General features: G+C 41.0%; 4 protein-coding genes across 9 annotated transcripts; 3 read left to right on the top strand and 1 right to left on the bottom strand.

Moving 5' to 3' along the window:
- The first annotated feature begins 891 nt into the window (after positions 1-891).
- entpd5a (ectonucleoside triphosphate diphosphohydrolase 5a) lies at positions 892-7359 on the top strand. The gene is made up of 13 exons (XM_024271056.2): positions 892-2380; positions 2615-2694; positions 2822-2965; positions 3319-3394; positions 3686-3721; positions 3964-4052; positions 4134-4213; positions 4318-4379; positions 4471-4572; positions 5165-5308; positions 5379-5432; positions 5886-6001; positions 6081-7359. Exons 1-13 carry the CDS (start codon positions 1951-1953, stop codon positions 6162-6164), a joined length of 1497 nt encoding a protein of 498 aa, XP_024126824.1. The 5' UTR covers positions 892-1950; the 3' UTR covers positions 6165-7359.
- coq6 (coenzyme Q6 monooxygenase) lies at positions 7352-18530 on the bottom strand. Of its 2 annotated transcripts, XM_024272987.1 has the most exons (13): positions 18450-18530; positions 17668-17808; positions 17358-17492; positions 16171-16229; positions 12077-12203; positions 10883-11013; positions 10697-10804; positions 9623-9685; positions 9426-9533; positions 8654-8856; positions 8454-8569; positions 7986-8152; positions 7356-7479 (listed from the first exon to the last, which is right to left on the bottom strand). In XM_024272987.1, exons 2-13 carry the CDS (start codon positions 17696-17698, stop codon positions 7450-7452), a joined length of 1278 nt encoding a protein of 425 aa, XP_024128755.1. In that variant the 5' UTR covers positions 17699-17808; positions 18450-18530; the 3' UTR covers positions 7356-7449. The 2 variants fall into 2 exon arrangements, with proteins under 2 accessions (XP_024127973.1, XP_024128755.1); XM_024272205.2 differs by lacking the exon at positions 18450-18530 and having other exon boundaries at positions 7352-7479; positions 17668-18062.
- On the top strand, positions 18063-23308 carry fam161b (FAM161 centrosomal protein B). Of its 4 annotated transcripts, none has more exons than XM_024269867.2 (9): positions 18063-18155; positions 18905-19124; positions 19209-19687; positions 19819-20093; positions 21138-21256; positions 21346-21513; positions 21616-21715; positions 21788-21936; positions 22161-23308. In XM_024269867.2, the coding sequence occupies exons 2-9, from the start codon at positions 18910-18912 to the stop codon at positions 22240-22242; spliced, it is 1587 nt and encodes a 528-aa protein (XP_024125635.1). In that variant the 5' UTR covers positions 18063-18155; positions 18905-18909; the 3' UTR covers positions 22243-23308. The 4 variants fall into 4 exon arrangements, with proteins under 4 accessions (XP_024125635.1, XP_024124822.1, XP_036065784.1 ...); XM_024269054.2 differs by lacking the exon at positions 18063-18155 and adding an exon at positions 18210-18547; XM_036209891.1 differs by lacking the exon at positions 18063-18155 and having other exon boundaries at positions 18817-19124.
- A 463-nt stretch (positions 23309-23771) lies between these two features.
- ngb (neuroglobin) lies at positions 23772-26760 on the top strand. Of its 2 annotated transcripts, none has more exons than XM_024277819.2 (5): positions 23772-24098; positions 24184-24406; positions 24704-24812; positions 24889-25008; positions 25111-26760. In XM_024277819.2, the coding sequence occupies exons 2-5, from the start codon at positions 24309-24311 to the stop codon at positions 25261-25263; spliced, it is 480 nt and encodes a 159-aa protein (XP_024133587.1). In that variant the 5' UTR covers positions 23772-24098; positions 24184-24308; the 3' UTR covers positions 25264-26760. The 2 variants fall into 2 exon arrangements, with proteins under 2 accessions (XP_024133587.1, XP_024133578.1); XM_024277810.2 differs by having other exon boundaries at positions 23780-24098; positions 24262-24406.

Here is a 26760-nt window from a genome sequence, read left to right as displayed (position 1 = left end):
TGATATATTGCACAGGGCAGATTATAAAGCTGGGGTCCTTTCTTCTGCTTTACGGTTTCAGTTAACTTGAAATAAAATGCCCAAACCGTGTTCTGAAACCAGCTCTTGTTAAATGGTGCATTTGTGAGGTGCTGTGTCATGCCTCAGACATGCACAGTGCAACAGGTTTACACAGCAGCGCCTCTTCTTTGATACGATTTAACAATTGAGTTAAGTTATTTTACAGTAAAATAAAAAGTTTTTTTTTATTATTTCAAATAAAAGAGGAAAAGCTTCAAACGTATTAAATTTTGTTTCAAATTTAACATGAAACTCTTGATTTTTTTCTTCATTTCAGGCTTCATTAGTTTCATATCACTCCTTAAAGAAACGGTACATCCATGGGCACAAGTCAGAGAGAGGTCCTGCACATGTACACTTTGATAGGGGCCAATGACCGTTCTGGTGAGCCACAAGACTGAAAAAAGTAGCCGCAGTATTTAGAAAAAAGGAAGGAGGAAAGAAAATCCAATATTTTTAGTCCAAATTACAGTGTTGGAACAGTACTTTGCACAGTTGAGTGTCCTGGGAGTGGAATGGCATGATGGGTGAACACTGGTGCCAAGCCCCACCCTCCCCACATTGTGTTCACCGTGGATTTCCTGCACTTTTAGTGCCCATCGACGGGACCTTTGTCTGTCCTCTTTACCCCGGTGCCGGGCAGGAGCTCCATTTGTGCCCCTGTTAGAATTAAACGGAGGGTTGAGATAAGGTCAGTCCTGCAGGGACGCCTCATTTACCTTCTTTTCAGATGTCTGCCCTCTTTTTGTACGTGCAAAGTGGGTGAAAAATATCACAGCCAGGCACAAATCTCAGTTCCTGTCAGGTCTCAGGAGTCTCTTTGACTCTGTGGTCCACTGCGGTGCGTGCTGCACTGGGACTCAGCGAGAAGGGATTAGCTGATGCACCACAGTGGTTTATATGGGCAAACTCCCACCTAAAGAGGAGGAATTTGCTCTCCATACTTTTTAGGCATTTGTACATGAAACATGCCTTGCAGTCCAAATATTTTACCCGTGGAAAAACTGTGGGTAACACAGAGATGAGTGGGAGTGAGATGATTGCTCACATTTTTCTAACTCCAGCTGGAGTGCAGGTCACAATATTTAAGGTTCAACAGCTGCAGTGGCTTTATTGCATTTTGGAGAAGACATGTTTTTGTTTTTAAATCAATCAAACTTCTAAATGTGGAATACATTAACATTTTTAGAATTTCCAAAAACAAATAAATATCTTTTTTCATATTGATGGCTTTCTAGAAATTCCTTTGAATCTGAAATCAAAATGATAAATTTTCTTTACTTATAGCTTTTAAAAAAAACAGTCAAAAAACACAAAAGTGATAATTTCCCCTCATTTAAAGTGCAGCAAAATGTGAGAGTTCAAAAAGTTGAATTGCAGCATGAAGGAATTTCTGAGCCAAGCTCCGATGGAAGTCTTGAATACGGTCATAAAATGTATTTTAGGACCATTTCTTTTTGAGCTTTTTTGAGCAGGAGCCATTCATTTAGACTAATTTAGAAACTCCCCTTTCTCATTTCTTGTAGGGGTTTGGCTTTGGAGTTACCAGTAAAGATGAGGAGGGGAAAAAACAGAGTCAGAAATAATCCTTAAAAAAAAAAAAGAAGAAGAAGAAAGAAAGAGTGGAAAAAAGGAAAGTTTTGCTGCAGGTAGGCTGCAGCTCCAGGAGGTGGGGGACTCCTGATGGAGCTGGGATGGACCTCCACGTGATTGGTAGATGTGTGCTGTCGGTGGGGCCCCTTGCCAAGCCCTTACGTCTTTATATAGTGTAATCAGATGGCCGGACAGCCTGAGTGAGCATCCACTCTGCCTCCCTGCATCTCCTCTGCTGCTCCAGCATCCTCCTCTCTCCTCTGAACCTCCATCTCTCCCTCCCGGGTGGTGATCAGCATGGCCAACCTCCTCCTCACTCTGAGTCTGTGGCTCCTGGCCGGGAGTCCCCTCATCCAGGCGACCTACTACCGGCACCACCGCTACATCCCCCACTACCGCTACCGGGAGCACACCGCCAACACGGAAAACCTCCTCCCTGATGTTTCCAACCCCGCGCCTGAGGTCACCCAGTCCGGCGCCTCCACCAACCACGAAATCCCGGAGGTTTTCCACCCGGCGCCCGAATCGGTCCACCCCATGCCGGAGGTCTTCCACCCGGTCCCCGAGGTGGTGCACCCCGCCCCCGAGAGTTACCTGCCCCCGCAGGTGCTGGAGCCCGCCGCACCTGTGCCCCCCTTCACCAGCCGCGTCTTCTACGGGGTCATGTTTGACGCGGGTAGCACCGGCACCAGGATCCACATCTACAAGTTCATCCAGAAAGATCCCGGTAAGACTGCTGCAGGAGCGGGGCACGTGCACTTGCTGCTGCTGACTCCCACTGCTGGCTGTTAGGTCATTTACAGTGTGGTGAGGAGAGGAAAAAAGAAAAGACTGAGAGGATGGGGAAAGTAGGAGAGGCAGAGTTTAATGTGACTGTAGTTCCACTTCACAAATGATGACAAAATGCCCATTTGAAAGCATTTGTTTGTTTGTTTCATTGTCTGATGTCTATTTTTTCTAGTTGAGCTGCCAGTTTTGGACAGTGAAATGTACCATGCTATAAAGCCCGGCCTGTCTGAGTACAAGTACAACCCTGAGGAGGTAAGTATGCATGCATGACTAATTATTATGTTTTTTTTATAATAGTTTCATGCATTAATTTGCAGTTTAAGTCTGTAATTGATATAAAAATGTCTGGTAGTGCGTCTGACTTTGATGTCTCTTGCAGGGCGGTAACACCATCCGCCAGTTGCTGAAGATTGCCAAGAAGACGATTCCAGAGGAGGATTGGAAAAGGACGCCGGTGGTGCTGAGAGCCACAGCGGGTCTACGCCTGCTGACTGACGAACAGGCCGAGGGCATCCTGAATGAGGTGAGGAGATTTTTTTTCTTTTTTCCTTCTGCCCTCAGACATTTTGGCCCAAACACCAGTCGTCCCACCAGGGACCAGGATGAGAAAACCACTAAATGCTTGCAAGTGTCACAGAACGAAAAGGCAGCAAGTCGGCCCATTTGGCGGCTATCATGTTGCAAAAGAACAGCTGTTGTTGGGTTTGTGTGGAGCAACCATATTCGGCATTTAAAGTATTATCCAGGCTGCTGTTCCAGCCTTGTTTGTGGTCAAGTCATCTGTCACTCTGCAGCAAACGGCTTGCTTTTTAGAGCAAAATCTGAGCCAAATAGTCCCCTAAAACTTGTTTCTAAGAGCGGATCTCCCTCCCACAGGTACGAGAGGTCTTTGAGGAATCCCCTTTCTATGTGCCGAGCAACAGTGTCTCCATCATGAATGGAATAAATGAAGGTAAACCCCACTTTGTTGCATTGTTTTTCTTATCTTGCAAATTAAAATACATTTTTTGTGTGCCTTTTGGTGCCAACCAGGGGGTTCAAATGAAACAATTTATTTTACAAGACTTTCCTTTGCTCACTGAGGCACATAAACACAAGAGTGTGAGCATGAACCTCCCCACGCCCTTCATTTAGCTCGATCACTTGTGCTTTAATCTGAGTAAAAATGAATGTGTTTAAACAGGACCAATGTGTTAACGTCAGCTGTGAGTCACTAAACGCAGTCTGTTTCACCTCATTTCAGGAGTGCTGGCCTGGGTCACAGTGAACTTTCTCACAGGTATGATGACATTGCTTATATTTTGCTATGATGGGGTTAGTGGTTAGGAGGCTCCAGCCGTGAAAAAACTTGTCTTCTCTGAGGTTGTTTGTTTGCATTTTTGGGTTTAGTTCTCTGGCTGCAAAAACAAGTCGTATTTTCACAAGTAGTAGATTTGAAAATATTTCCAAAAAGTACATTTTTAAGAAAATATATTCTCAGATGGTGCTGATTTTTTTTAACTTTTTGCTTATTCGCCTTAGGTCATCTGTACTCCAACACCAGGAGAACTGTGGGTATTCTGGATTTAGGTGGAGGATCAACACAAATAACATTCCTCCCAAAGTCAAAGGTGATTCTTATATTAGCATTTTTATTCTAAAAATGTAAAAAGCCTCAATGCTAATTCTTATTTTTGTTTTTATTCCAACAGAAAACTATTGAGACTGCTCCTCCTTCGTATACTGCCAGATTCAACCTCTTCAACAACACTTATGAACTCTACACACACAGGTAAAAAAAACGGGATCAAATTATATGTATTTTCTTAAGATTTGAGGGTGAAACATTCATAACTGTCTAAAAACTTACCATAATTATATGTCACCACTGCACAGCTATCTTAAAAATGGACTAATTGCTGCTCGCTTGGCAACTCTTGGAGCCCTTGGAGCCGATGGTAAAGTAGTTCATGCCTTTTTCACCTCTTTGTTTGATTCCACACTTTTTTTAGTCCAAACTGTTTAATCTCTTGTTTTCGTTTTCTCCAGGGTTGGACTGGAAAGTCTTCACTAGTCCGTGTCTCCCGAAAAAGTACAAAGCGGAAGTGACTTTTGGAGGGTACACCTATAAAGTCAGCGGGATTCCAGACGGTGAGATTAAAGCCGACTGAGGTTTTTTTGGTTGCCTTTGATCCAACAGTCCAGACATTCATGGCACAATTTTGAAATGCGGTGGATTACAGTACAATCCAATCTCCCACCATAGCGCTTACTTCCTCCACTCTTGGCACCAAACAGATGTTTTGTTTTTCTGCATTTCCTCTTGCACAATTACTGTCATCAAGCTTGTGATTCAAGGAAAAAGAAAAATTGTCAGTTTTTCTTCCTTCTCCGAGCTGATCACCAAAACTGACTTTTCTTTTGCGAAAGCCTGAGCCAGTCTGCTCACAATTATGTGGTAAAAATAGACATTACAACAGGGTTGCACTAACTGCTGCTCTTGTCAGCACATGGTTTTTCCAGCACAATTGTACCAGCCATGCCCATGGGGCAGAATGAAACTTCTAGGGTTTCCCTTGTAAGTAACGTGGTTAGCCTTTAGTTTTACCGCCCGCTGACCTCAAAATGAGGCTCCGAGCTTTTACCACTTGCATTCCAAGGATCATTGGCTTCACACAACTTCGAGTCCCTTTTTCTCATTGCTTTCACGTTGGGTTAAAACGTCTGCTTTGTCCTCCTTCAGGGTACGCGGGGTATAAGCTGTGCTACTACGAGGTCCAGAGGGTGATTAAAGGTATATTTCACCAACCGTACGAAGTGAAAGGCACCAACGTCTTCTACGCTTTCTCGCATTACTTCGACAGAGCCAATGAGACGGGCCTCATCAGTGAGTGAAAGCACATCAACACTATCTAATCTGGAAAAACTTTTTGAGTTAAATATTTTTTTCGTCTTAGGTGAACGAGGCGGTACGGTGGAAGTCCGGGACTTCAAGAAGAAAGCCAAAGAGGGTAAGACTTTGACATTTCCTAGAAAAAATTTCCACCAGGAGGAGAAAATTCCACATTTGAATTATTATAATGGAAATGCTTCTCCGGCTGGCTGCTTGAAAGCAGGAATGACTGGATGTGTTATGCAGAACTGTTTGTGTTGTGAGAACATTGTCACATGGTCTCGAGGAACAAGTCTAACACATGCTGTGCTGGCAGCTGACCTGAGGATGTCTGTCCGGCCTCGGCAGAGGGGCACCTGACAGCCACACACCACCCAGAGGCTTACACACACACACACGCTCACTTAGGTGCGCTTGGCTGGTAACACCACCACCCACAGCCACTTCTCCTTGCACCTCCCTGTTTCTGCAGACAAACAAAACACAGAGGTCATCAACTTATAAGGAATTGAAAATATTTGTGTTGTTGCAACAAATTTTTCTAATTTAAAACCGGACTTTTTGTTTACAGTGTGCAACAAGATGACCAAATACCGACCTATTAGTCCTTTCCTCTGCATGGATATGACATACATCACGTGCCTCCTAAAGGAGGGCTTCGGCTTCAAGGACAGCACCGTGCTGCACGTAAGTAATCAGACCCACAATGCCAAACAAGTTCTTCCAGAATCGCGTTTTTTGAGCTTTTGGATGCTCTTTTCAACAGCTGGCCAAGAAGGTGAACAACGTGGAGACAAGCTGGGCCCTGGGCGCGACCTTTGACTTCTTCCGAAACTTTAACATCCATTAAAGACAGCTCTCCAGTTGTTGCATCTGGCACTGAAAGGGACAACCGTGGGGCCTCCTTCCACCCGTCCACCCTCGCAGATAGTCCCAGCATGTCTCCACACTCATCCATCATCTCTCCCTAAACCTCAACACCCTCAGAATGCTTTCAGAACTTTTTAAAAAAAAGAAGTTTCTATATTTTTTTAAGGCCAGCTGTTTCTACTGTATGCTCGGAACTAGTGAGCTCATTTTAATGCTAAAAACGTTTACATTTTTTAACCCTTTATGGATGAATGATCTGAAATGTCTCCCTCCCTACCTTGTATAGAGGCAGAGTAGCTTGGTGCTCACTGTGGTCCTGGTGTCTGCTGCACAGCACAGAAAATTTATATTTTTCTGGAGGCTTTTAAATCCACTCTTTTTAGAAAGAATATCAGTAAATTATTTCTAATTGGAAATTGAGCAAATCTTTTTCCTTTCCTTCAACATTGCACGAAACACTTTAACTGCAGATAATGTAGCTGAGAAATGATACTTTGCTATGATGCCATCTGGAATTGTACATATTCACGATTGGTGTTGGATTCACCACGACTCAGGGGGGCGGTGGAGAGAATTCTCTCGCAGTGTTGTAAATGATTCATTCTCGTAACTTTTTTTTTTTTTTCCGAGTTGCCTCCGTTGCTGTTTTGCTTCATCCAGAGTGAGAAAATAACCCATCACTCACAGCTTACTTACAGGTTCCTTTGGTGCGAACTGTATTTAGATGATCATTAGAGAAACCACTCATTAAGCGCAGACAGTGCAGCCAGAAGCTTGATCTACAGCCGTTTAATGAAGTCAAAGCATAAACAGAAATTATGTAAAAACTATATTTCTTTGTTGTACTGAACATATTCTGTTGTGAATTGTACAAATATTTGAAACTGTGTGTATTTTTGTTGTGCTTATCCAGTAGGTACTCTATTATTCTATATATTCATCTACTACTGTTGTACATATACACTTTAATCATAGTGAAATGTTCATTCTAAAGGGTGCACAGTTGAAATGTATATCTGTATCCATCAGTAAAATGATCTGATGCCTGATAAAATGTAAATTGTTTTTCTTAAAGTGTATACTGGACATGTATGTTTAAATAAAACCTCTGTGATTCATATTCTGTATCGTCAAACCTCACTTTTTTGATTAAAAACAAAAAAACCATATCAGCAAAAATGTTTTTTATTTATTTCTTACACAGATAATCTTTACAGCTTTTGAAGCTTGGAGTCTGGAGATCCAGCTTTTTCTCCATAGTTGCATTATTTGCTTGCAAATGTCATGATCTGCTCCTGCAGAGAGAAAAAGAGTCATTCAGACGCTGTTTTTTTTAAGAGTGGTGCCCTAAATCTGCACGAGACCTGCACACTTGGAAAACTGGCAGCATTTAATATGGAAAAAGTGTCACTTTTAGGAGCCTTTATAGTGAAACGCCTTTACAGCTACTCACAGCTCTGCTGGTTGGAATCACTAAGTAGGGAATAAAGCCATTTTGCATGAGTGGTCGGTAATAAAAGGAGTGTGAAAACACAAGCCAACACCAATGTCCGCTGCCCCGGGGCCAGCCGTGCACCCCACCCACACACTTTTGGTAACACTAAATTTGGGGCTAAACTTAGATGTCATACTACTAGGTTAAGAGCCTTTAAAATTATAGACACTGCTAAAGCAGAGCTCTGTGTAATCAGAGGAGAGGGTGGAGGGTTGGGTCATGGCGTGGGCGGGTCTTAGGATTGACAGGTGGCCGATGCTGAGGGTGCGATGTCCAGGTTGGCTGAGGACCAAACGGGAAGCTTACTTTTAGAGTCGGGAGCATGTTGGTGGCCTGCAGACCGAAGGTGCGTAGGAGAACCACAGGAGCGACGTTGGTGGAGTAAAGGCGCTTCATGAGGTCGATGGCGGCCATCATGGGCAGATTTTGGCGCTGTCGTTCAGTCTCATATTCTAGTAAGTGCTGTATGGCTCCTAAATTAAAAATAAGACCAAAAAGTGAGAATAATAGCATGTATTTGCCATATGTTTCAAACATTAAGTCAACTCACTTCAAATTCAACATGTAAAAAATGAAACTCCATCTCATACTGGAAGTTTTTTTTTTATTTAAAATTTGATGTGTCCGGTCAGAACACATCAAATGAATGCTGCCGGAAAACCTTGTGCTTTTTATAGTTCGGATCAACAGTGAGCGCTAAAGCTGTGCGATGGAAAAGAGCTTAGAGGAAACCACTGAGCTATATCTGCAGCATTTGTCCAAATCCTCACTGACCCAGGTCCTTCCCGTTAAAGGCCGCCTGGCTCAACAGCTGCGTGAGGCAAGCCACATCTCCAAAACCCAGGTTGGCTCCTTGACCCGCGAGAGGATGGACGCGATGGGCTGCATCCCTGCAAGGACAAACACCTCCAAACGTTCAGAGCACGTAAAAGACAGCTTTTCTGTCTATTTTTGATGCAACAGTTTTATCTTACCCAATCAGTGCCACTCTGTGCCTGACGTACTCCGACGCGTGGCCCATACCCAGTGGGAACATGACTCGGCTCTTCGGGCCAATCCCCGCCACGCTCGGAGGAAGCTGTCGAGGTGAACCTGCAGACGGCATTATGGCTGACAGGGCGCTCCGGAAAAGAGAGCCAGCTGTCTCAATGAGCTCCGAATGGTTCTCGCTGCTCCACTAGCAGGACACATTTACAAAAAAAAAAAATTCAAAGAAGGACAAAAAACATAAGAATTTAGCTGATCAGGAGCAAAGCTGAACTCCAGGCCCTTTCCCTCCATAACAAACAGGCTTGGCAGCCCTTTGAGAGCTTAGCTAATTAAAAGAAGATGCTGGCCAGGCGATGCAGTTGAATTAGGCCTGTTTGAAAAACATTCCATGCAGTAATGGTCGACACTGGCCGACCACAGGTTTAATTAGCAAACCAGGCCCGAAAACCAAACGTGACTCAACCGTAGTGACCCCATCCTTCAGTCGGCCCAGTAAAAATAGCCAGCTTGGGAAAACTGACTTTCTCCAAACATGAAAAATAGATAGGTACATCTTTCCCCTGGAGAAATATTATTCTTGCACATAGCTTCGGAAAACAATGACTGAGTTTGTTTGCCTGACTAACTGAAACCCCACTTGGTGTGTACAGTATGTGTATATGGAGAAGGCCAGCACACAAAAACAGAGATAATGGTAGTGACAGATCTGCTGCCTGAATGTAAATTAAACAGTTTGAAGGTCACACTAAGACTCACAAAGGCGGAGTTAATTGCATCAACAAAGCTCTCTTCGTCCAGCTCCAGCAGCTCCTCGGCGAGCCGATGGCTGGTCGACCACACCAAAGAGCTGTGAGTGTCCGACAGCTGTGGAGCAAAGACGACTTCATTTAGAACATCTGGAAAATATTTGGGGGAAAATAGTTCCAATACAGCAAGAATTACTGATACACTACTGGTAACATCGCGATGGGTCCTGTTGGGAGGAATCTCTGCCATGCGACATTGTTCTCCGTGGGCTGCAAAAAAATAAACCAAAGTATTTTCAGTTCTGCTCCATTGTCTTTTGCAGCTATAATTTGCCCTGCTGACAAATAATATGCTTAAATTGTCCTAAAAGCCTCTGGGCGGATGTATTGTTCTCTGCCTGCTGAGAGACGTGACGCTAAATTTAAATTCACTTCAATACCTTGTTTTGATCTTTACAACTTGTTACCAAAGATGAGCTCCTAAGGGCGAAGCAGTTTAATTTGCAAAGCACTTTCATACATGGAGGAAAAAATTGGAAGCTTGCATTGACACGAACAGAGATGGACAAAACGAGCCTAGCTCGGGTTCAACAAAGTCAATTCAGTCGCCGTTTTTCTGCAGTACGGATATCGGTGGAGTTCTCGGTTTAGGGACCAAACGACGTTAGTGAGCAGTAATTGATCCAAAAATCTGTCAATCAAATGCTTTGAACGTTTGAGGCGGGGTCAGCGGGCACTACATGATCTTATTGAGGCATCTGATTGGCTCGTTTATAACTTATATAGCTTGCAATAAAAGAAAATAGCAAGATCCTGTTAAAAAGAGACCAGAGCAAGAACGGTTATTCTGACAAACAGACTGACTGAGTAATATTCGTTATTTTCAATAGAAGTCTATGGGATTTTGGCTTTCTGGGACCGTGGGGGGGGATCAGTCCAGTTCTCTCTATGTACTGTCAATGGAAGCATGTAGGAAAATGCACTGATTATACAATGCATACATTGAAAAAAATAAAGTATTTTATGCAGAAAAGAGCAAGTTTGGACATAAAGATGAAAACAACTGGAAAACAGCCGAGTTACTCAGTAAGTTGGTTACGACTGTATATGAGAACCAGACTGAGTGACACCTCCCCCTTTGAGTTCCAAATAGGAAGAAGCCAAATCACACAGACGTCTATTGAGAAATAAACCAACACATTCTCTTTCCCAACTTGTCATATATGGACGTATGGTTTGGGCCTAAACCCAAACAAGGTAGCAGCTACTTTTAACTCTTACTTCTGACAGGTGCAGCACTGCAACCACAGCCGACTGATCATAATTCCACTTGACTGTGGGTATCCCCAACTCTTGCCTCACCATTGAGTTTGGTCCATCAGCACCGATCTATGAAAACAAAGAGAGGAACACCATCAGTCAGAAGTGACAGAAGGAGGACAGTTCACGTGGTGCCGTCAAACTGACCAGAAGCTTCGTCTGAAGAGTCTCCCCGTTAGCCAGCGTGACCCGCACCCACGGGACAGAGTCTGCTGCATGGTGAGGCATGGGCCACGTGTACTTCACCACTTTAGATCTGTATTTAACTTGGACGTTATCTGACAACAATAAAGGCACAAAGAATGAAACAGCTTTTACGATTCAGTGTGACTTTCTCACACTGCAGGGACGTAGTTTCAAATTATCTCACCAAATCAGCTCTTTGCTACTTTTTCCTTTAAAAAGCAGAAAAGAAAATATGGTTTGCCCACAGCCAAAGTGGTGAGAGATCTATAAACCACCTCATAAAACACCACTGGTTTTCCCTGCTGGCACGTGTGGCAGCTACCAGGCTTAACACTAGACAGGCTTTTTAACGGTCTCTGCTTGCCACATTACACTAATAGTGTTTATTTAAAACACGCCACCCCCTACTGCAAATTCTACCTGCCCCCTCTTTCTAAAGCTGGGCACGTCACACATGGAAAGACCCCGAGCTACGCCGGTCTCTGACTCGGCGAGGCAAACATCCGCAGAGAGACTTCAGGCCCGGCAACATGGCCGGCGCATTTTCTGTAATTGAAGTGCATGATCAAACGGAAACCAGCTTGAGGGCAGCAAACGTTTTGATGTGCTGAACTGTGAGCACAACACCACGGCTAAAAACGAGGAGCAGAGGGAGAAGCGGACACATGGTAGTCACGTGAGTCTAAAACGTGCCGTAACCACAAGTGCGCCTTTTGGTCCAAAATGTTGAAAAGTGTTTATAAATATGCCAGTCTAACTGTCAAGCGTGTAGCGGCGTTTTATTTGTGAACCTCACAAAAAAGTTGGTCAGATGTCAACAGCGAGGCAGCCCTCAGCAATGTCAGCGATTCTGAGTCTTAGGAGGTGGCAAAACGTGGGAGCACATGGCGGCTTTAAATAGGTCACTGGACCACTTCACGTGTCCACAGAGAGGGCGCAGAGGTGCAACAATTCCCAAAATGTCAGGGTTTGATCGGAACTGCAGGGAAAACACAGAGCTTTAAGAGGTTTACTTTAAAAACAGTCACAATGAAAGAGCGATAAAAAAAAAAGCAACTAAAGTGGGAAAAACAGAAAAAGCTGCCAAACTTAGAACATTAAACAGCTGGGAGAGAGGTGACACCGCCGTTGTGGAGCTTTATCACATATGCTTACCAGAAAGAGTATCAAGCTGTCTGATGATAGAAACCACCACGATGTCATTCTCCACGATGTACGCCATTTCATTCTCCAGGTCCTCCTTATCGAATGTGATCAGGGCATCTGAGCAGCCATCCCAAACCTAAATGAGAGACCCATTATGCCTGCGGTTTACGAGTCCATGCCTAAATGCATCCCTTATCCCTACATACATATATATATATATATATATAGCTGGTCAGAGAAGTGGTGCTTCGTTGAGCTGAACACATCAAAGATGTTAAAACCACAGCTGGAAGTTGGCACCATGTGCAAACTTCAAACCCACAGTGATGAGGGTCTCCCTTTGGAGGAAGCTCGATGGAGTTCTGTGAGGTGGCGTTTGGTTTTAACATCGATATGATTCTGAACACTTAGGAGGTATTTATTTGGAAGTCTCAAAAAAAGAGGTGATTTGTTTTTTTCCAATTGAGTTTAAATGGGTGTTTGCCCAAAGGTTAATCCTCTCTTGAGGTGTCACTATGGCGACAGAACCTATCATTCTGCAGTAATATGCTTGAAAAGTACTTTTTTTTCCCCAACTTGCCATAAACTAGGGGAATATACCCCAAAGAAAACCACTAATGGTAGTTGGTTAGCATCTTGTGATAAGCGGTTGGGAAGAAAGATTTATTGCGACCAGCCCAGAAAGGCTTTTGCTTTGTTAAAGGCGAGGAAAGTGGTACAGCTGTGGGGTAGAATGAGTTAGCACGTTTTTTTTTTTGTTGAAAAGATATAGCGCCTTCTAACTTTATAGAAAAGAATGTGCGTAAATGAATGCCTTGATGGTACAGGCTCCCGTCGAATCCTAATGTTTTGGTGGAAATTCAAGGAGGAGAACTTTATTGCTGGGTATTTAGAGATGACCTACACTACATACTTTCCTCTTCCTTGGTTCAGATGTACATGACTGAAATTTGGAGGGCAAACAAGCCAAAACAGTGGTTGAGGAGAGAAGGTATAATGGGAGAGGTACACTGCCATAATCACTGTAAGGCAGCGCTTGATGACATCTTGGGCCCAGAGAGAAACCCTGCGGTCGAATGTTTGGTACACACCGACCACATCTTACAAGACTGACCGAGCCTGCGCCCATAGCTGTAAAGTGGGTTCCCTTTTGCAGCAAACAACCACTCTTCTGACCTTTCATCTTCCACCCATTGTTCACATGAATCTTTATAATTAGAGAATCGGAGGAGATCGAAGTGATTTATTCTTTATATGGTTTTAATAAATAAAACTTGGACAGTCGGAGGGACATCAAGAACTTTTAAAAAAGTGCTGTGCAATGGCCTTTTTTTTAAATATATCTCGGTTATTTTAGCATTTAGGATGCCGCAGGCTCTACACAGCTACAGATCAGGCATACACTGTGCAAAAGGAAAGACAAAAAACATTCCCTACGAAACCACCTGCTGCTATTTTAAAGTGAACCATTACATGTCAGCTATATCATTATACGGTAGGGCCGGCTGCTGCTTCCTGATTAATCTGGATGACCAAGCTGAATGTCAAAGATTTTTTTTTTGTTTCCTCCACAAATTGCACAGTTCTGTGACTGATGCTGCTTGACAGAAATACATGCAGCACACCAAAGAAGGCAAGATGGCATGTGGGCTGCAAAATGAAAAATTTGAAGAAAAGTTCCTGGCCGCACAAATACTTCGGATTCATCTAAGATTTTAAGCTCGATGAGAACAACATCTGAGTTTTAGTACTTTACCCTTATAAGCAATCACAGACAAACATTTCTTGTAGTTAATGACCAGGTTTCGGCACAAATCAGGAGGACTTTTTTGTGAATGACTTCTAAATCATTAAGATTGGGTTGCTGTTGCTAGTTAACTCTGACCTTTAGCTCTCTCCATGTTTTCTAAAGGATTGAGGTCTGGAGACTGGCTGGACCATTCCATGACCTTGATATGTTTTTTCTTCTGCCATTCCTTGGTTGTTTTGACTGTATGTTTTGAGTCAGTTTATCCATAAACTGTTTTAGGCCTCCAAACACAACAGGTTGAGTTGATGCCAAAGAGCTCCACGCCTTCTTCCAACCACTCTCTAAATCACAAACGGGGAGGCCTGTACGTGTACCTTCTTAAGCAGGGGTACTTTACGAGCTCTGCAAGATGTGCAATGGTTTTTTTTAGTGACTGTGGCTTCAGCTGCTTTGACATCATCAACTAATTCCTGGGGAAAGTTTCAAGAAGCAGGTTTTGTTGAAACTCTGAGTTCATGAACTCTAAGTTCAGGAAAACTCTGAGTTTCCGGTTTCAGAAATGGAGGTAACTTAAACCCGGGAAAGTGGGTTAAACCAAACCCGTTTCATGAAGCAGGCTAAGCTGAACTCACAGTTTGTCACTATGGCAACTGACTCTGTGAACGTATCCTGGTCTGGAGCAGGTTTCCTCAAAGAAAATTCAGAGCTCCCTGTGCTGTCCGCCCCTTCTTAAAATGAAGGTTGTTCAAATACGACTTTCTCATTAAAATGTTGAGAACATTCACATTAGAGACGTGACGTTTCCGCCAAGCTGAAACCAAAATAGCATGTCCTTTCATAGAGGAACCCATAGACGAGGAGGCTGGATTAATCCAGACAGAATGTCATTTACATCGGGAGAAGATTTTGAGGACATGAGTCGATTCTCTAGCTTTTCCCAATTCATTTTTATTTGAGCTATACCGCTTTCCAAGAGCTCGTTATTAATAATATTGACTTTTCTTTTCCTCTTTTTAAACCCTTAACAACGGAAATCTTTAAACTTAAACACTGAAGATGCCTGTCAAATCATCTATCGTGTTGCAGGAGTCATATGTAATATTAGTGCGGTTGTCAGCATAGCCGCCTTCCATTGCAGAGGTCGGGGGTTTGGGTCTCGGTCATGGACATGTTTTGTTAGACAAATAAAAAATAAATCAGTGATTATTATTTAGTTCTTGAAAATTAAAATTAAATAATATTTATTTTTAACATATTCCAGGCAGCTGCAGTCCAATTACTCAGAGTTGATTGAATCAACTTTTTTCAGCTGTTCTGACACCAAAAACTCTTAGTTTGTGAATTTTGAGTCAGTGGGCTCTGAGTTCAGGTTTGAACTCTGATTTTTGTAAAACCTGCTTTTTCAAACAGGCCCCAGCTGTGTTGTTTTACGACAATTTCTCACTGTTCTCATGATCATGGACCCCACCAGGTGAGTTCAGGTGAGAGTCTTTTTGGACCCCCAGACCTATAGGTGGATTGATGGTCATGTTCTTGTATTTTCGCACAACTGCACCAACAGTTGTCACCGTAGCCTTCAGCTTCCTGCTGATGGTTTTGTAGTCCATTCCGGTCAGGTGCAGATCTACAATCTTCTCCCTTAAATCCACTGAAAGCTCTTTAGCCTTTCCCATGTAGGAGAGTTTGGAGTCTGTGATCAGGTGTCTTTTATACAAATGATTAGTTCAAACAGGTGTCTTCAATTCAGGTGACAGGTTGGTTAGGAGAGTCTAACTGGTCTGTGTTACTTGGGAATCAAATACTTATTTCCCTCAATAAATTGTATATAAGTGTATATAAATTATTTAACGTTGATTATTGTTACTTGATTTCCTATCTCTCACAGTTAAAATGAACGCACCATTAAGATGAAAAAAATGTTAATTTCTTTTTAGGTAGGTAAACCAACAAAACCAGAGAGGGATCAAATAAGTAGGGTATTTCCTCTGTTTTTTAAATAAATTTATTTAAAAATAATTTCAGGGTTGAGATCTGATAAAAGGTCTGTTAAAAATAAATAAATAAAAGGTTAATTTTAAAAAGTCTGATGAAAATTAATTAAAAAAAAACTCATGTGAGTCAACAATAATTATGCAATGTAAGTTACTCTTGCTAATTCTACTGTAATAATTCATTTTAGATTAATTTTGAGAGATTTTTTATTTAAAAAAATCATTCAATAATATTTGCCTTTAATTGTTGTTTTTCTCAAGTTTTGCCAAAAGTTGCATGAAGGTCAACATTGTTTTCAGTGTGCACATTCACACACGCACAAAAGGAGCTTAAATGTTTTAAAGCAAATGTAAAAGTTTACCTGCATTCTTTTATATGGTTTGCATCTCATCTTTGTGATGTGTTCCCATGCTCCTATACCTGCAAGTTAAAGTAAAAATGATTAAAAAACTGTCCTAAAATGTGTTCACATTTGTGCAGTTTGTTGTTCGCCTGAAAATAACAGCATATTCACAAAAATCAAATATTTTGCATCTCTAATATAAATACAATCGTGTAATAAGTACAAAATATATACATATACATTTTCAAATTGTTTTTTTATTGTATTCTGAATAGGATAACAGTTTTCAGTCTAAATTGATATTGCAGTCTAATCAAATAGTTTTGACACTTTCAAAAAGCAACTTAAAACCCTTCTCTATACACAAACTTTTGGTTCCTAATGAACTTTATGCCGTCGGGTTGACTAGTTATGTTTTATATACCTTTAAAATTGCTTTATTTATTTATTTTTTATTTTTACTGTGGCTGATTATTCCTGTTTTTAAACTTTTTAAACTGTGACTATATTTTATGTTTTTTTTTTTTTTAATGTGAAGCACTTTGTGACCCATGAGAGAAAGGTGCTATATAAATAAACTTTACTTACTGACTTAGTGTTAAAAGAATATTGAATAGATGCTAATTTGGTAGACTAACTAAAAGGTCTGCAATTTATACTTAACCTCTGAAAAAAATGCCAACCTTAATTCTTTTTTCTAAAACTTACAAAATGATCTTAATTATTATTTGTTTGCTAAAAATCTAAACCCTAGTTTTGTAAACAATTCTCAGTTGCCCTTTTTCTTTTTGCGTAAGAGGCGATGAGGGGCAGTGATGTTACTGAACAGCATGTTTCATAATGATATAAGGCTCCACTTTTTTTTACTTTTATCATTGAACTTGCATCTCAAGGTTACAATACAGTAAAAATTTGAATTTCAAATTTCAGAAAAAAATATTAAAATAAATGAGGATATAAATTGGACAAATATTAAAATAGGTCTTTAAGCAATATAAAATGGTGCTTTGTAACATTTATTGGTATTTTTTATAAGGAAATGCAAAATAATGATGGTGATTAGGTAATATAGATTAGACAAGAAGCTTTGAGGTGAACTATGATCTTAGATTACATCTTTTTTTAGTCATACTTTTGAGACCATTTTAATAGATTTAGTATCAGTACACACAGACAGAAAAAAAGTGTTAGAAACAAATCTGTACCACTGAGCAGGGTGGCAGAGCCCGGGCTGATGGAGCTGACTCTGGTGCTGTAGGTATCTGGAACATTATCCATTACTTTCTTGTTTCCAGCTTCTAGGAGCAGAATCTTTTTGTCTGCGAGGTTGGGATCCATACCTGTCAAAACACAATATGAAAATAACTCCACATGTGTAAGAACTTAATGATTAATTATTAGGTTATAGAGTGTGATGTGTCTTTTTTGACTGATTTGGGTGTTGCAATGGTTCCAAATAGTGTTTAAATGCCACAAAACAAAACCAGGTGATGATCACAGGTGAGCCTCACTCACCTAAGGAACATGCCATTGCAGATCCAACCATTCCTCCTCCGGATATAATGACATCGTAAACTTCATTCTTCCCCAAATCATCTCCATTTTGTGAGCAAAATAGTCTTTTCCGGACGACATTGACAGCAGGTAAGTGCTTTTCTGTTAGGAAACACCGTGCAAGTCCGTTTAAGGGCAGTTGCGCCTTTGTGATCTTGTGCATTGTTGTTGTCTTCGGGCCTTACATAAGACAAGCGACGTGACCGACGGATATAAATAGTTAAGCTTTGGAGCCTGGATGCTATCGTATGACTAGCATGCAAGCGCGTTCCCCTTCAATGTGTCCTAATAAAAGCAGCTGAGTCCTTTCTGTACTCCTGCCATGTTGTGTTGACATGCTTTGCAGAGGAAATGCTTCCGCTTTGTTAACCAATCGTGATCAAGCTTTCACCCACGTGATGGTGTCTGCTAGCAGTGCTAATGCTAGCGAAATCTACGGCAAGTGAGAGGTGCGCGCGTTTTTTCTCTGCTTCCTTAAACGGGTCTATGGGGCCGCAAGGAATATTTAGATACAAAAATGAAATGTAAAGCATTTATTTGGTGTGTGGATGACATTTGGAAACATCCGAACCTGTCTATTACCGGAATGGCTGCATATTAAGATTTCCTAATTTAAAATGTGCCTATTATTATTGTTTTGTTAATTATTCTACACGTTTTTCTAATTATATTATAGAAATACGACAAATAATAATAAGAATATGTTTCTAAAACGCAAAAATAGTCTGTGTTTTGCTTGTTACCGGCTTCCGTCGAGAGCGTCGATGCGTGGTTACCATAGTAACTTGAATACACAGTTCATTTTCCAGAGGCGCAGCTGCTGGGCGCAACATCTACAGAGGTTAATCATCACCTTTTTTAAAGTTTAATTAGATTTTTTTTAATCGCAATTAATTGCTCGTTTATTAACGGGAGTTCGGATAAAATCTTCCTATTTGGGAGGAAAAAGAAAAAGGAATTATGGGTAAAATGTGCTAGTTGTTTAGTTGAATGAATGAGAGGAATAACAAAATTCAGATTTTAACGCCATAATGAATCTTCTATTTTTATTTCTTTTTTTTTTCATTAGGTCAATTTAGTTCAACGTATCTGAAATAATGTTTTGGGTACAGAGTATTGATTAGGTTAGGGTTAATTACTTGTTCAATGAAACACAATTATACATGTTTATTTACCATTCTTTACTTTTGCTATTCAGGAGACATGTCAAAGCTGGACACCTTGCTGCAGGATGGACTTCAGTCTGAGTTAATGCTCCAATATCACCTTAAAACTCTGAGGAAAACACTCAAGCAGCAGCTGGATGAGACAAAAATGAGGCAAACAATGGATTTGGAGAAACGTGTACACCAAAATTCACTTCTCTTAGCAGAATTAGATAAAAAGTCCAGTAAAAAAGAAGAACTAAATAAGCAAAAGTATGATTTTTGTAAATTATGACAGTGTTTTATGTGATTACTTGGTTATTTATTAAAAAAAAAAAACATTTTCTGATTTTCTAGATTCATGAACACAAGGAGATCCATCTCCATGTCTGATTTGACCACAAGAAAAGAGACCTCCAGTCGGAAACAGGGGCCTATTGCCTCCTCCACAGCCTGGGGACCTTCAACAAGCTGGACACATGGTTCTGTAGGGACCCATATATGTGAACGGTTTGCTTCTTCTAAATCAACACAGGTGAGGAGAAAAGAAGAGGATGAGGTAGAGTGTCTGAAGAAATTCCATGCAGTGCCTGTCCCTAAACATGTCATGAAGCCAGTCTACCGGGACATGCTGGAGCTCAAGGAGAAGGAGAGGAAACAGAGTTGTGAGCACAGGAAGCAATTCTTACTTTCTATCCAGAAACCATTCAGCTTCTATGAAAGAGACAAGATGAAAAAAGAAAAGCTCGTCACCACCTTGAACCAGGTTTCACAGAATCCAAAAACTAATTGCTTTGGAAAAAATCTTCTGAAACAGAATTCCTCAATGCTGAAAGGTGAGCTTTTTTGTGTTTTTCTTCAAATTAAATTCCGTATTTACTTTACATTCTCGCCCACCTATACGTGTCTGTTAAAACCTCTAAGAGACTCAACACAGAAGTATGAATGCAGCTTGTCTACCTCTCAGCATCCCAACAGGATACTCCATGTCGGGTGGGCATCCCAAAACTCTACACCGCTGAGCGCGCCGGTAGAAAGAAGACAGAAATCCTGGATGTGGAGCCGAGCTTCCAACCAAAAATCCTCCATCAGGTTCCAAACTTCAGCAAACTGCACAAAGCTTTACTGAACGAGTCGCTGAGGAAAATAAAAAGCAACGATACAACAAGGTGTCAACCCTTCTTCCTGAGAACATCATCGTTACCAACTAGGAAACGCAGGAAGAGTCTGGAAACCTTACAGGTGAGAGCTTGGTTACTGGTGGAGGAAAAAGCAGGTAAACTAAATTACCTTGAATCTTTGTAAGATACGGAATCCTCTATTCAGACTTTTTTAAGCTACTTTAAATAAAACAATTTAGGTAAAATTCACTCTTCCTATTCATTTTTTGATTTATACACAATCAGATTTTTTCAACGGAACTATAATCATTTATGTGGATCAGAAAATAATGGTAATTGTTTTTTTAAAACCCCAAAAAATCACACATGTCTAAATGAGTTTTGGTCGAGTAATTGACTCCATCAAAGGATGTCTCCATACACAACATCTGGAATAATGCTCAATTTTGTCACCCCACCCCTAAACATTTTAGGATTAGGTACTGCTGTGGCAATGTTGACAGTTTTAAAGATACTTTAGACATAATAAACAGCAGAATAAACTTTATAATCTGTTTTTTTCTTCTTATCGGTGAGCTTATTAATAAGGTAAAATCAAATCAACCTTTATTTATATAGATTTTTTTCTCATCAAGCAACAAAGGAATATATACGTAACATACCACTTTAAATAGTCAACACTTTGGGTCTCAATAATAAATAAGCTAAGTCACAAATTTACCTTAATTTATTACAAGTCATCACCAAATTTGGATTTAGATTGTAACTACATGACTATAGATAATCAGGTTTTCATTTAACCTTTTCTTTAAATTGATATTGTTTGTCTGAATTTGGTTTATTTGCTTTTCAAAGCATGCATGATACATAGGAATAGTTTCATTTTCATGCAATAAAACAATTCAGAAGAACCTTCTAACAGGTCTCAAACTCCAGGCCTACATGTTTTCCAACCAACCTGGGAGCTTCTAATTGGCTCCAAACCCCCAATCCAGTTTATCACTAACAGATGAGGCAGGATTCTTTAAAAATCAGCAGGCCTGGAGCCTGAGACCTCTTATGAAATGTCTTGAGCTGTAACCATGACTACCAAATGTTGAGGGTTTTTCTTTATCTGACCTTGTTAAAAAGTCTTATCACAGAAAGTGATTGCTTTCATCTCCAGGTACCCACGACGAGTAATCTCAACAGAAGCAAGTCACTCGGGGCCTTGTCGCTGATGTCTGCCAACACACTCCCCATATACATCTCAGATGCTGTGAGGAAGCGTTGTATTGCTGTCAAGTGAGTTTTTTTTTTTTGCTTTGTACCATAACCCAATTATTTTTTTTTTTTACATGTTTTCACATTTTGATCATCTGATGCTTGAACAGAAAGTCAATGGAGCTGAGGGAAAGTAAGAATCAAGAAAGCATGGAGTGGTTGAGGAACTACCAGAAGAGATCCAAAGCTCTGAAAAAGACCATCACCCTGCATGCAAAGTTACTGGACCCACACAGCAGCCTGAAAGAGGTGCAGGCTGAAAATCTGCAGCGCCATCGGTTAGTGTTGCTCATTCAGCATTTGTTTTTTCGCAACTCATATCATAAAAATCAGTCAGGCTTGCATCATGAACCTAAATTATTTTCTTTTTCTAAATAAAGACAAGCGGATAAGCAAAGAACAAAAAACTACATGAGAGAATTACAGGACATGAAAGCCCGAGTTCAGGAACGTCCCTATTTGTTTGAACAGGTGAAACAGGTAAGTCACAGGAAGCTGAATGTCTTGCTTGACAATAACTGCATTTGGAGTCACATAACTTTCAATACGCAGAGAAATGCAAAGGAGTGTGCAGAGCAGACCTATAGGAACAAACTGAAGAAAATGGGCTTGAAGGAAGAATTTGTTGAAGAAATAGGTGACACTATCAGATCAGATGATGACACCAAAACAAGCATCCACAGCGACAGCAGCCACATCAGGTATGAAACTATCCCAAGCGTGTTCTTCCCGTGTGTAAAGCTACCATGTCCAGTAGAATTAGGAATAGCAGCGCTTCTGGAAAGCCAAGGACTTTGTGTGGTTTGGTCGTTACATAATTTTTTGACCTTAACTCTTTAGTACAGGAAAGATAAGTGCCGCTGCCAAGTAAAAGTTTGACGTAATTACAATGTAGCCAATTTCTAACCCAGCATGTCTGATTTAGGGAAGAAAATGCAGATGACTGGGAGAAAATTGAAGATGTGGAGAAGGAGAGCGTGAAGTCCAAAAGGGAAGAAACACCATGATCACAAAGGTCCAGGCGGGACAGTTTTTTTTTTTCTATTTTGTGGCTTCTTTACAAGAAAACAACTCTGCCCTCAGAAATAATTCATGTTACAGAGACGGCTTGATAGTAAAAAAACAAAAAAAAGTCCGCTTATAAATTATGAAATTACATATGATCTGTAGAATCACATATTTTTGGGATCATGGAAAGAAGAAAACAGTGTGTAAAGTAAATAAGCATGCATCTAAATACAAAACCAAGACTTATATTCCATATGTACTGTTTGAATTATATAATGATGTTCCTTCCAAGAAATCCAAGACTGTAATCCAAGCTGTAATTTAGATGTTGAAATCTGGGTAACCAAAATAAAAGCTTCAAAGCTTCGATGTTTAATTGCGCTTGATTGAAAAAACACTTTATGGTCATTTAAAAAAAGGAAATACTTTTCATAATGTCAAATATTGCCTTCAAAAATGCTTAGAATTTTGAAAACATAACTGTAACGTTGTATGTGCTTTCATTAAAAATGTCCCTGAAGAACAGCGAGCATTTCTTGGATGGTTGGGTTAAAGTTCCCTGTTATTTGTCGAGCCGCACCACCAGCTAAATAAACAGTCCTCTGTGTGCGTCTGCATTTGCTCAGGCCGCTCAGTGGTCCGCTCTGAACCTACAGTTCCACATCAAATGCTCCTGCACCCTGGCCTCTGCTGTACTCTGGTGCTTTGACAGCTGCTTTTTCTGCTTACAAAAAGGCAGCTGTCAGATTTATATATATATTTAAATCCACATGCTGCAGAGTGATGTGGACTCCATCTTTGCAGAGTTAAAAAGGTGCTTTAAATTGACTATTTAGATGAATATTTTAGCAATGTTTTAATTCTTGAGCTTTGTAAAATCACAGGTAATCATGGAACCCCCTTATTTTGAAACCTGAAATACCACATGATATAGCTTCAAGGGCTCAATCCAGTCAGGTTGTCATGGGAACCCTCTATCCATCCCCATTCTACCATGTAGTCCCTCTGGAGAAAGCGGTGCACCTCTGATTCCCTGATGCATAGCTGAATAAAAAGAAAAAAAAATGTTAGATTTTATCTCAGAGGAAACCTGCATCCGAAAAATGTCTGAGCAACCAGAGGGAATGCAACTTATTTAAACAAACTGTAACATAAATGCCTGTGGAGGCAGGAGAAAGGGGAAAAAAACACACACACATCTCATTTAGATTAATGAGAGGCTGCACGCTTTGCCACTAAATGTTAGGATCAGGCTCTTTGAGGAGTGGCTCTGTTTACGAGATGAACAATGTAATTTTCCCAAGGTGGTATGTAAAGGTTTCTTTTTCTAACCATTACAATTCCCACACATCGAAGTTTTAGAAATCATGGGGGAAAATGTAGGCAGCTGATGGTGCATTTTGGATTACATCCCACCATTTTGAAACCAGCAATTATACTGCCCCCCCTTTTTTAAGTTTGTTATTTAGCAGACCATAACATAAAAGTTGCATGTAGAGTCTCAGTTCTTGATTCACCTGCAGGAGGAGCTGTGGCTCACTTTATCTCCTTGGTGGCATGTAGAGAGAGATCCCGCTTTTTTCTCCTTCAGTGGCATAAATAATATCCTCAGAGAGAGAGAGCATATCAGAAGGCATGCAGGAAGAGGAAAGGGAGAAAGATAGCAGCCAGTGTGACAGTTGAGAGCGTGACAGAACTTGTCTTCCTGCACCGTGGGCTGAGGGGGAAAAGGAACAAGTGCACCAGAGTGGCAGGCAGCTGCCAGCAGCACAAAAACAGTCACACACTGAAACAGACAGACCCCCGAGCTTCACTGCACCAGAGGAAGTTGAGAGAGAGGACTGACCTCCAGCAGGTACAGTACCACCGTTTATCCTGCAGTCGTATCTGATGTGATTCTTCACAGCTTTTTATTTGTTTGTTTGTTTGTTTTTTTGCAGGTGGGTTAGCAGAAGTTTTATCTGTGGATTCACCCCAATATTATGGCTTTCCTCAGACCGAGCCTTGTTGTCCTGTAGAGGACTTGTGTGCTTTCCTTTCAGAAGAAGTTTTCTTGCGAGCAAAGATGGAGAAGCTGTCAGGGAAAGACAAGGAGCTGATACGAGGCAGCTGGGAGAGCCTGGGCAAAAACAAAGTTCCACACGGGGTGATCATGTTCTCCAGGTGATCCAGTTCTACACGTTCAGCATGTTTTCCAGAATATGTTTTGTAAACCTTTAAAACTGGTAGAAATTTCCGAGTCTGTGTGTGCAGGTGTGTAGAGTGTAGCTAGATTCTTGGCCGCACACTTTTACCATGCAAGGACTGAGGGCTTGAGTTGTTGCTTGGCGACAGACTGCAATAATCTACAGTTTAGTTTGTGACAGCTGCTGCTCAATCAGACTCTAGCAGGAGAAATATGTACATCTATGATTGATCCAGCATGAAATATTGATTTTTTTTTCTTTTAATTTGTTTTAGACTGTTTGAGCTGGACCCCGAACTCCTAAATCTTTTCAACTATAGCACAAACTGTGGCTCCACACAAGACTGCCTTTCCAGCCCGGAGTTCCTTGATCATGTCACCAAGGTGAGAGGACTGTCCCCCCGTGACCTCCACAAGTGTTTGTACAGTTAACATCACTGGCTCGTCTCTGGGGTCACAGGTCATGCTTGTGATTGATGCGGCTGTCAACCACCTGGATGATCTCCACTCCTTGGAGGACTTTCTGCTCAACCTTGGGAGGAAGCATCAAGCAGTGGGAGTCAGCACGCAGTCGTTCGCTGTAGGGCCCCGCCACATCTCACAGTTCAGCTCTACCGGAGCAGTTCCACGTGTGACTGAACTTGGAGGGGAAATGATTTTGTGCTTGTCTTCACTCCGTCAGGTGGTGGGCGAGTCTCTTCTGTACATGCTCCAGTGCAGTCTGGGTCAGGCCTACACCGCAGCGCTGAGTCAAGCCTGGCTCAACATGTACAGCATCGTGGTGGCTGCAATGAGCCGAGGGTGGGCCAAGAACGGCGAGGACAAGGCCGACTGAGGCACCGAGCAGTGTGCTGTCAGTGATCAGCATGGTTGCCATGGAATAAGGTTGTGTAACTGTGCAGCATCAGCTTGGCTGCTGTACATCTGCTCTGTGACTGGGGGTTGTATAGCATAGCAAATGTGTGGTGTAGGTACACTTCTAACTGAGACGGATCTATAGCAGAGCTTGTTTGCTGTGGATGTTTAGCTAGCAGGGAACGCTGTTGTACAGCTGTAAACCAGTTTGGTTGAGCAAAACGTAGGAATTATTCTCAGATCAATCTGTAAATAACAGCAATCTACTGAAATGATAGCAGTGACTTTAGTGGTCTTTGTGATGTATCTTGGAGTCACACACTCGTGAAACACGACATATTATGTTTAGGCATCACACTACTCTAACTGTGACTGTTACTGTGGTCAACAAAGGCAGCTCTTTATCTAACTGGAACACAATGTTACTAAAAACCATGTGGGGACAATGCAATGTGAAGGAGAAAATCCAACCACTGTTATCACTGTTATCATGGTCGTACCTTTTTTTATGCCGCACTTAGCATTTTCTTTTGTCTTACTTTACTATTATAATCTTTTTGCTACAATCAAGTTGATTTATTGTTATATAATAGCTATTGACATGAACTGTTAAACACTCTCTTATAGCTTTCTCCAGTAACTGTTAAGGTGTCCATACACACCTTCATACATGTGGTGTTCAAAGCTCTTCTCACTCAAGGTTGTCAGTAGGCATTTAATGACTGTTAAATAAACACAAATGAATAGACTGTTATGTGACCTTTAGCCGTAAAAAGCATATTGATGGGTTCTGTCTTTGTTCTTGGCCAACAACATTTATTGTCAGTGTAAAGTGGTTTCGTTGTGCGGTGGCTGTTTATCTTACAAATGTTTATGAACTGTATTTTTGTGACTCAACCATACAACTTAAGCATTATTCGAGAGGTAAACACAGAATTTGGGTGTTTATCACAGCTCATATAACCTTGCTAAGTAACTTTACAACAGTGTGCCAAGTATTAGGTGACACCATTGAACTGTAAGCTGCTGACATTTGGTTATTACGGCTTTTAGCTTATATAAATTATTTTAATATTATTTTTTGTGTAGTATGTTTTGCCAAATGTCATATCTTCATAAAAATGGTCACTAAGACAACAGAAAATGTTTTTTATGATCAGAACAATACATTTAAAAGTGCATTTCTTACACAAAAAACATGTTTAACGTATGTGTTCAGCCCACAGGTGTCTTGTTTGTTTGCTGGCCATGTTGTATTTACAGTAATTCTTTTATGAGGCTCAGTTTTCAGCCCTATGCAGGTTTCTGTTACTTCCTGTTTTTTTTAAGCTTTTATTTTGTAATCATGCTAACAGATAAGCGATTTCTTTATATTTTAGCATCCAGATATGTACATATTGGGTGTGTCACTGTCTACCTCATCAAGATCAGCTGCTAAAACAGTGATATAGTCACCTATTTCTCCTTCAACCAAAAA

Source organism: Oryzias melastigma, linkage group LG22 (genome assembly GCF_002922805.2).
Source record: "Oryzias melastigma strain HK-1 linkage group LG22, ASM292280v2, whole genome shotgun sequence".
NCBI classification, from domain to species: domain Eukaryota; kingdom Metazoa; phylum Chordata; class Actinopteri; order Beloniformes; family Adrianichthyidae; genus Oryzias; species Oryzias melastigma.
The sequence above is the reverse complement of the archived record's forward strand: the minus strand, read 5'-3'. Positions and strand labels throughout refer to the sequence as shown.